Source organism: Passer montanus, unplaced genomic scaffold (assembly GCF_014805655.1).
Source record: "Passer montanus isolate IOZ18808 unplaced genomic scaffold, ASM1480565v1 scaffold832, whole genome shotgun sequence".
NCBI classification, from domain to species: Eukaryota; Metazoa; Chordata; class Aves; order Passeriformes; family Passeridae; genus Passer; species Passer montanus.
Window position 1 is genome coordinate 1 of NW_024373613.1, and position 10032 is coordinate 10032.

The 10032-nt window shown below is 49.0% G+C and overlaps 1 protein-coding gene across 1 annotated transcript; it reads right to left on the reverse strand.

Moving 5' to 3' along the window:
• Positions 1 to 464: 464 nt before the first annotated feature.
• Positions 465 to 7024, reverse strand: LOC120513578 (CLK4-associating serine/arginine rich protein-like; the record flags this gene model as incomplete). The annotated part of the gene is made up of 8 exons (XM_039733144.1): positions 6682 to 7024; positions 5346 to 5425; positions 5151 to 5235; positions 3218 to 3366; positions 3041 to 3137; positions 2399 to 2473; positions 792 to 940; positions 465 to 711 (listed from the first exon to the last, which is right to left on the reverse strand). Coding segments are annotated over exons 1-8 (983 nt in total), but the record flags the coding sequence as incomplete, so codon positions are not given.
• Between the last annotated feature and the right edge of the window lie 3008 nt (positions 7025 to 10032).

Below are 10032 nucleotides of genomic sequence, written 5' to 3' on the forward strand. Positions count from 1 at the left end.
AAAAAAAAAAAGGGATCAGGGTGGGGTTTGGGGGAAGATCCCAAATTCTGAGGAAAAGGGGGAGCCCTGAGCCGGAATTTCAGGGAAAAATGGGATTTTTAAGGCAGAATTTCAGGTGAAAATGGCATTTTCAAGGCAGAACCTCAGGGAAAAGGGAAAACCAGGAAGATCTGAGGCAGAATTCCAAGGGAAAATGAGATTTCCAGGAGGAAATCCTAAGGGAAAATGGGATTTAGAGGAAAGAATCCCAAGGGAAAATGGGATTCCTGAGCCAAAAGCCCCAGGAAAAATGGGATTTCCAGGAGACAATCTCGAGGAAAAATGGCATTTCCAGGAGAGAATCCCAAGGAAAAATGGGATTCCCAAGAGAAAATCCCAAGGAAAAATGAGATTTCCAGGAGAAAATCCTAAGGGAAAATGGGATTTCTAGGAAAGAATCCCAAGGGAAAATGGGATTCCTGAGCCAAAATCCCCGGGAAAAATGGGATTTCCAGGAGAAAATCCTAAGGGAAGATGAGATTCCCGAGCCAAAATGCCAAGGAAAAGCAGGAGCTCTCCCCGGGGTGGTTTTGGGGTAGAATCCCGGCTCTTCCCGAGGTTTTTCTGGGCCATACCTGACGAAATCCCCCTCGGCCATGCCGTAGGTGGTGGCCTGCTTGTTCAGGTCGGCCACTTGCTCCTGGTTCAGCTCATCCACGTCCACCTCCACGTCTGGAAAAACGCCCGGAAAATCCTGGAATTCCGCCCGGCAACGATCCCCGAATCCCGGCCGAAAGCCTCGGATGCGTTACCGATGTCCGGGATCACTTCGTCCTCGTCGGTGTTGGAGTCTTCCTCGGAGTCCTCCTCGTCCCCGGCTCGTTTTTCCAGGGAATTCTCCAGCTCCTCCACCGTGCTGTCCTCGTAGGTGTAGCCTATGGAAGCCTTTTTTTCCGCCAGCCTGGGGAGGTTTGGGACACAAATCCCTCCAGCCCGGGGCTTCTCCCCGCGCGGAGATCCCCTCGGGAAGGCCCAGGGCCCGGGAAGGGCCTCGGAGGGAAAAGGGGAATTGTGAGGGGAAAGGGGAATTCTGAGGGGGAATTGTGAGGGAAAATGAGGGGGAATTGTGAGGGGGAATGGGGAGGGAAAAGGGGGATTGTGAGGGGAAATGGGAATCGTGAGGGGGAATCGTGAGGGAAAAGGGGAATTCTGAGGGGGAATTGTGAGGGAAAATGAGGGGGAATTGTGAGGGGAAATCGTGAGGGAAAAGGGGAATTGTGAGGGAAAATGGGAATTGTGAGGGGAAATCGTGAGGGAAAATGAGGGGGAATTGTGAGGGGGAATGGGAATTGTGAGGGGGAACTGTGAGGGAAAAGGGGAATTGTGAGGGAAAACGGGAATTGTGAGGGAGAATCATGAGGGAAAAGGGGAATTGTGAGGGGGAATCGTTGAGGGGGAATGGGAATTGTGAAGGGGAATCGTGACAGGAAATGGGAATTGTGAGGGAGAATCGTGAGGGAAAATGATAATCGTGAGGGAGAATCGTGAGGGAAAAGGGGAATTGTGAGGGGAAAGGGGAATTCTGAGGGGGAATTGTGAGGGAAAATGAGGGGGAATTGTGAGGGGAAATCGTGAGGGAAAAGGGGAATTGTGAGGGAAAATGGGAATTGTGAGGGGGAAATGGGAATTGTGAGGGGAAACTCTGAGGGAAAATGGAAGCCCTGAGAAGGAATCATGAGGGGGAATGGGAATTCTGAGGGGGAACTGTGAGGGAAAAGGGGAATTGTGAGGGGGAATGGGAATTGTGAGGGAGAATAGTGAGGGAAAATGATGCGGAATTGTGAGGGGAAATGGGAATTGTGAGGGAAAATGGGAATTGTGAGGGGAAACTGTGAGGGAAAATGGGAGCTCTGAGAAAGAGTTGTGAGGGGGAATCGTGAGGGGAATTGTGAGGGGGAATGGGAATTGTGAGGGGAAATCATGAAGGGGAATGGGAATTCTGAGGGGAAATTGTGAGGGAAAATCAGAATTCTGAGGAAAAATGGGAATTGTGAGGGGGAATTGTGAGGGAAAAGGGGAATTGTGAGGGAAAATGAGAGCCCTGAGAAGGAATTGTGAGGAGAAATGGGAATTGTGAGGGAAAATGGAGATTCTGAGGGGGAATTGTGAGGGAAAACGGGAATTCTGAGGGAAAATGGGAAATCTGAGCTGGAATTCTGAGAGGAAAATGGAAATCCCAAGCCAGAAACCCCCAGGCAAAACCAGGAGCTATTTCCAAGATGGTTTTGGAGGAGATTCCAGCAAAGGAGCGAGGGGAAAACTGGGACTGGGGGCATTATCCCAGAATTAGGATCATTCCCAAGGGTGTGGGGGTGCATTCCCGGTGATTTCCCAGGAATTCCGACTTTTTTTCCCTCACTTTTTCTTCTCATCCTCGTTGGGTTTCTGCAGGCCCCCGTAGAGCTCGTCGGGGTTTGGGGGAAGATCCCAAATTCTGAGGAAAAGGGGGAGCCCTGAGCCGGAATTTCAGGGAAAAATGGGATTTTTAAGGCAGAATTTCAGGTGAAAATGGCATTTTCAAGGCAGAACCTCAGGGAAAAGGGAAAACCAGGAAGATCTGAGGCAGAATTCCAAGGGAAAATGAGATTTCCAGGAGGAAATCCTAAGGGAAAATGGGATTTAGAGGAAAGAATCCCAAGGGAAAATGGGATTCCTGAGCCAAAAGCCCCAGGAAAAATGGGATTTCCAGGAGACAATCTCGAGGAAAAATGGCATTTCCAGGAGAGAATCCCAAGGAAAAATGGGATTCCCAAGAGAAAATCCCAAGGAAAAATGAGATTTCCAGGAGAAAATCCTAAGGGAAAATGGGATTTCTAGGAAAGAATCCCAAGGGAAAATGGGATTCCTGAGCCAAAATCCCCGGGAAAAATGGGATTTCCAGGAGAAAATCCTAAGGGAAGATGAGATTCCCGAGCCAAAATGCCAAGGAAAAGCAGGAGCTCTCCCCAGGGTGGTTTTGGGGTAGAATCCCGGCTCTTCCCGAGGTTTTTCTGGGCCATACCTGACGAAATCCCCCTCGGCCATGCCGTAGGTGGTGGCCTGCTTGTTCAGGTCGGCCACTTGCTCCTGGTTCAGCTCATCCACGTCCACCTCCACGTCTGGAAAAACGCCCGGAAAATCCTGGAATTCCGCCCGGCAACGATCCCCGAATCCCGGCCGAAAGCCTCGGATGCGTTACCGATGTCCGGGATCACTTCGTCCTCGTCGGTGTTGGAGTCTTCCTCGGAGTCCTCCTCGTCCCCGGCTCGTTTTTCCAGGGAATTCTCCAGCTCCTCCACCGTGCTGTCCTCGTAGGTGTAGCCTATGGAAGCCTTTTTTTCCGCCAGCCTGGGGAGGTTTGGGACACAAATCCCTCCAGCCCGGGGCTTCTCCCCGCGCGGAGATCCCCTCGGGAAGGCCCAGGGCCCGGGAAGGGCCTCGGAGGGAAAAGGGGAATTGTGAGGGGAAAGGGGAATTCTGAGGGGGAATTGTGAGGGAAAATGAGGGGGAATTGTGAGGGGGAATGGGAATTGTGAGGGGGAACTGTGAGGGAAAAGGGGAATTGTGAGGGAAAACGGGAATTGTGAGGGAGAATCATGAGGGAAAAGGGGAATTGTGAGGGGGAATCGTTGAGGGGGAATGGGAATTGTGAAGGGGAATCGTGACAGGAAATGGGAATTGTGAGGGAGAATCGTGAGGGAAAATGATAATCGTGAGGGAGAATCGTGAGGGAAAAGGGGAATTGTGAGGGGAAAGGGGAATTGTGAGGGGGAATTGTGAGGGAAAATGGTAATCGTGAGGGAGAATCGTGAGGGAAAAGGGCAATTGTGAGGGGAAAGGGGAATTCTGAGGGGGAATTGTGAGGGAAAATGAGGGGGAATTGTGAGGGGAAATCGTGAGGGAAAAGGGGAATTGTGAGGGGGAATGGGAATTGTGAGGGAGAATAGTGAGGGAAAATGATGCGGAATTGTGAGGGGAAATGGGAATTGTGAGGGAAAATGGGAATTGTGAGGGGAAACTGTGAGGGAAAATGGGAGCTCTGAGAAAGAGTTGTGAGGGGGAATGGGAATTGTGAGGGGAAACTCTGAGGGAAAATGGGAATTGTGAGGGGGAATGGGAATCGTGAGGGAGAATGGGAATCGTGAGGGAAAATGGGAATCGTGAGGGAAAATGGGAATTGTGAGGGGAAACTCTGAGGGAAAATGGAAGCCCTGAGAAGGAATCATGAGGGGGAATGGGAATTCTGAGGGGGAACTGTGAGGGAAAAGGGGAATTGTGAGGGGGAATGGGAATTGTGAGGGAGAATAGTGAGGGAAAATGATGCGGAATTGTGAGGGGAAATGGGAATTGTGAGGGAAAATGGGAATTGTGAGGGGAAACTGTGAGGGAAAATGGGAGCTCTGAGAAAGAGTTGTGAGGGGGAATCGTGAGGGGAATTGTGAGGGGGAATCATGAGGGAAAATGGGAATACTGAAGGAAAATGGGAATTCTGAGGGAGAATGGGAATCGTGAGGGGGAATGGGAATTGTGAGGGAAAAGGGGAATTGTGAGGGAAAATGAGAGCCCTGAGAAGGAATTGTAAGGGGGAATTGTGAGGGGAAATGGGAATTCTGAGGAAAAATGGGAATTCTGAGAGGAAACTGTGAGGAAAAAAGGGAATCTCAAGGAAAAAATGAGAGGCCTGAGGTGGAATTATGAGGGAAAACAGGAATTCTGAGGGAAAAAGGGATTTTCAAGTTGGAATTCCAAGGAAAAATGGGAGCTCTGAGGAATCCCAAGGAAAAATGGGAATCCCAAGCCAGAACCCCCCAGGCAAAACCAGGAGCCCTTCCCAGGATGGTTTTGGGGGAGATTCCAGCAAAGGAGCGAGGGGAAAACTGGGACTGGGGGCATTATCCCAGAATTAGAAATCATGAAGGGGAATGGGAATTCTGAGGGGAAATTGTGAGGGAAAATCAGAATTCTGAGGAAAAATGGGAATTGTGAGGGGGAATTGTGAGGGAAAAGGGGAATTGTGAGGGGGAATGGGAATACTGGGACTGGGGGCATTATCCCAGAATTAGGATCATTCCCAAGGGTGTGGGGGTGCATTCCCGGTGATTTCCCAGGAATTCCGACTTTTTTTCCCTCACTTTTTCTTCTCATCCTCGTTGGGTTTCTGCAGGCCCCCGTAGAGCTCGTCGATGTAGATCTGGTACAGGCACTGCTCCTCCGAGACTGGGATCGGGAATTTTGGGATCAAATCATTCCCTAAATCCCACGGGAACCACCCCCAGGGGATCCAGAGGGGCCAGAATTCCAAAAAAAACAGGAATAAAGGGACTCACTGCCAGCGAAGTCGTTCTGCACCAGGCCCCGGTACCGCTCGTAGTTGCATTTGCGCTCGTCCGACTCCTGCTCCGGTGACCTGCAAAAACGGGAATTCTGAGGGGATTTTGGGATCAAAACGGGGATTTTGGGGCTTAAAGGTGGATTTTGGGGTCCCAAGGTGGATTGGGGGGGAAAAAACTGGATTTGGAGGGAAAAAAAGGTGGATTATGAGGGCCTTCCCTCTCACAGTTGCATTTGCGCTCATCCGATTCCTGCTCTGATGAGGTGGAAAAACGGGAATTCTGAGGGGATTTTGGGATCAAAATGGGAATTTTGGGGGTTAAAGGTGGATTTTGAGGGTCAAACAAGGATTTTATGCTAAAAAATGCTGGATTTGGAGGAAAAAAAGTGGATTATAAGGGCCTCACTCCTTGTAGTTGCATTTGCACTTGTCTGATTCCTGCTCTGGTGAGGTGGAAAAATGGGAATTCTAAGGGGATGTTGGGCTCAAAATGGGAATTTTGGGAGTTAAAGGTAGATTTTAAGGGTCAAACGAGGATTTTGTGCTAAAAAGGTTGAACTTGAGGGGGGAAAAAAGCGTATTTTTAGGAATCTTCCCACCCATAGTTATATTTGTGTGCATCTGATACCTGCTCTGGTGAGTTGGAAAAATAGGAATTCTGAGGGGATTTTGGATCAAAATGGGGATTTCGAGGTTCAAAGGGAGATTTTGGGGATCCAATATGGATTTTATGACTCCAAAGGGAGATTTTGGCACTCAAACACACATTTTTACAGATCCAACGTGGATTTTTGGGATTAAAACAGGGATCATTGGCATCAAAGACAGATTTTGAGCATCCAAATTGAATTTCATGGATCCAAAGTGGAATTTCAAGGGATTTTCTGAGATCAAATGCAGATTTTGGGGTCAAAACACGGATTTAGGACCCTCCCACCAGTCCTGGTGGGATCCCAGCCCCAAAACCATTGGGAATTCCTCGGAAATTTTTTGGGAATCTTATGGGAATTTTTTTGGGTCAGCCCTGGCAGGATCCCAGCTCCGAAACTGTTGGGAATTCCTAGGGAATTTTTTTGGGAATTCCTCGGGAATTTTTTCAGGAATGCTTTGGAAATTTTTGGGAATCTTATGGGAATTTTTTCAGGACTCTTATGGGAATGTTTTGGGGAATCTCACGGGATTTTTTTGGGAAACTTACGGGATTTTTCTGGGAATCTTATGGCATTTTTTTGGGAATCTTACGGGAATTTTTTGGGAATCTTATGGGAATTTTTTTGGGAATTCTTTGGGAATTTTTTGGGAATCTTATGGGAATTTTTTGGGAGTCTTACGTGGGGCTGAGCAGGGCCGGGGTGTACATGGGGATGAAATCCAGGTGAGCACGGACGTCGAACCTGTCGATCATGTTGTTGGTGTCCCCCTGCCAGGGCATCCTGCCAGGAAAAACCAAGATTGGAAACAGGAAAAATCCTGGAATTCCCACCCAGAATGGTCAGAATTCCCCCCTTTCCTTCAGCAAAAAAAAGGAAACAGCGGTTCCCCAAAAAAGCTGAATTTTCTTTGGGTTGATGGAGTAAAAAGTTAAATTTCATTTTGGGGGAAATTGGGATTTATCCAGCTCTGAGGGTGATTCCAGGGTGAGGATCCCATGGGATTTTCCCCCTGGAATGAGCAAAATTCCTCCTTTCCATCAGCAAAAAAATGGGAGTGCAAATTCCAATAAATATCTGAATTCTCCCCAGATTTGCCTAAAACCACCCAAACTCCAACCCCAGGGAAATCCAAAATTTCTCCATCCCCAGGGGGTGATCCCAGAATTATTCCAGAGATAATTCCAAGGAATTATCCCTCAAATGAACAAAATTCCTTCAGCAAAAACAGGAATGGCAGCTCCCAGGAATGAGAAGAATTCCTCCTTTGCATCACAAAAAAGGAGCAAAAAATAAAAGCAAAAACTCCAATAAAAACCTGATTTCTCCCTGGATTTGCCTAAAATTTCTCCCTGGATTTGCCCAAAACCCCCAAAACTCCACCCCCTGGGAAATCCCGGATTTCTCCATCCCTGGGGGTGATCCCAGGAATATTCCAGAGATAATTCCATGGAATGTATCCCTCAAATGAGCAAAATTCTTCCTTTCCCATCACTAAAAAGTGGGAACAGCAGCTCCAAATCTTCCAGGATTTGCCCAAAACCACCCAAACTCCAACCCCTGGGAAATCCAAAATTTCTCCATCCCCAGGGAGTGATCCCAGGAGTATTCCAGAGATAATTCCATGGAATTTATCCCTGGAATGAGCAAAATTCCTTCAGCAAAAACAGGAACAGGAGCTCCAAATCTTCCAGGATTTGCCCAAAACCTCCCAAACTCCACCCCCAGGGAAATCCCGGATTTCTCCATCCCTGGGGGGCGATCCCAGGAATATTCCAGAGATAATTCCATGGAATTTATCCCTCAAATGAGCAAAATTCTTCCTTTCCCATCACTAAGAAGTGGGAACAGCAGCTCCAAATCTCCCAGGATTTGCCCAAAACCTCCCAAACTCCACCCCCAGGGAAATCCCGGATTTCTCCATCCCTGGGGGGCGATCCCAGGAATATTCCAGAGATAATTCCATGGAATTTATCCCTCAAATGAGCAAAATTCTTCCTTTCCCATCACTAAGAAGTGGGAACAGCAGCTCCAAATCTTCCATGATTTGCCCAAAACCTCCCAAATTCCAACTTCTGGGAAATCAAAAATTTCTCCATGCCCGGGGGCCGATCCCAGGACTGGGAAAAGTCAGGGGGAAATGGAGGGGAATTAGGGGAAAAATCAGGAGGAATCAGGGAAAAGATGGGAAAAGTCAGGGGGAAATTGGGGGGAGTCAGGGGGAAAGTTGGGAAAAGTCACAGGGAAAACTGGGGAAAAGTTGGGAAAAGTCAGGGGGAAAATTGGGGGGAGTCAGGGGGAAAATCAGGAGGAATCAGGGGAAAAGATGGGAAAAGTCAGGGGGAAAATTGAGGAGAGTCAGGGGGAAAGTTGGGAAAAGTCAGAGAAAAATTGGGGAAAAGTCAGAGGAAAATTGGAGGAAATTTGGGAAAAGTCAGGGGAAAATTGGGGAAAAGTTGGGAAAAGTCAGGGGGAAAATTGGGAGAAGTTGGGAAAAGTCATGGGAAAAGTCAGGAGGAAAATTGGGGAAAAGCTGGAAAAAAAATGGGAAAAATGGGGGAAAAGTTGGGAAAAGTCACGGGGAAAATTTGGGGAATCAGGGGAAAGTTGGGAAAAGTCAGGGGAAAATCCTGGAATTAGGGACAGGGGAAAGGTGGGAATTCCCAGGAAAGCCTTCCGGAACCTTCTGGAACCTTCCGGGGCCTGCTGGAACCTTCTGGGACCTTCCGGGACCTTCTGGGCCCTTCTGGAACCTTCCGGAACCTTCTGGAACCTTAAGGAACCTTCTGGGACCTTCCGGACCCTTCCAGGACCTTAAGGAACCTTCTGGGACCTTCTGGAACCTTCTGGGACCTTAAGGAGCTTTCCAGGCCCTTCTGGAACCTTCCGGGACCTTCCGGGGCCTTCTGGAACCTTCCAGGACCTTCCGGAACCTTCTGGGACCTTAAGGAACCTTCCGGGCCCTTCTGGAACCTTCCGGGACCTTCCAGGGCCTTCTGGGACCTTCTGCAACCTTCTGGGCCCTTCTGGGACCTTAAGGAACCTTCCGGGCCCTTCTGGAACCTTCTGGGACTTTCCAGAACCTTCTGGAACCTTCCAGGACTGGCCGGGGCTGCTGGGAGCTGCTGGAAGCTTCTGGAAGTTTCTGGAAGTTTCTGGAAGCTCCCAAGGGATGTGGGGAAAGGGGGATGGGGGGGGGAGGGACCTGGGGAGAGAATGAGTGAGGAAATTAATTAGTGGGGGTTAATTAATGGGGATTGGGGGGAGGTAAGATTGGGAAAAGTCAGGGGGAAAATTGGGGAGAAGTTGGGAAAAGTCAGCGGGGAAATTGGGGAAAAGCTGGGAAAAGTCAGAGAAAAATTGGGGAAAAGTTGGGAAAAGTCAGGGGAGTCAGGGGGAAAGTTGGGAAAAGTCACAGGGAAAATTGGGGAAAAGTTGGGAAAAGTCACAGGGAAAATTGAGGGAAAAGTTGGGAAAAGTCACAGGGAAAATTGAGGGAAATTAGGGGAAAAATCAGGAGGAATCAGGGGAAAAGTTGGGAAAAGTCAGGGGGAAAATTGAGGAAAGTCAGGGGGAAAGTTGGGAAAAGTCAGGGGGAAAATTGAGGGAAAAGATGGGAAAAGTCACAGGGAAAATTGGGGGGAGTCAGGGAAAAAGTTGGGAAAAGTCAGGGGGAAAATTGGGGAAAAGTTGGGAAAAGTCACGGGAAATATCAGGAGGAATCGGGGAAAATTGGGAAAAGTCAGGGGAAAATCCTGGAATTAGGGACAGGGGAAAGGTGGGAATGGGGGGGAGAATTCCCAGGAAAAATGGAAATATTGGCCTCCAAACTGGGAAAGGAGCCCCCAAACTGGGACAAGGACCCCCCAAACTGGCTCAGGACCCCCCGAACTGGGACAGGGACACCCCACTCTGGTTGAGGACCCCCCAAACTGGCCCAAACTGGTTCTGGGTGCCCCCAAACTGGTTTTGGGTCGCCCCAAACTGGTTCAGAACCCCCTACACTGGCTGAGGACCCCCCAGACTGGGACA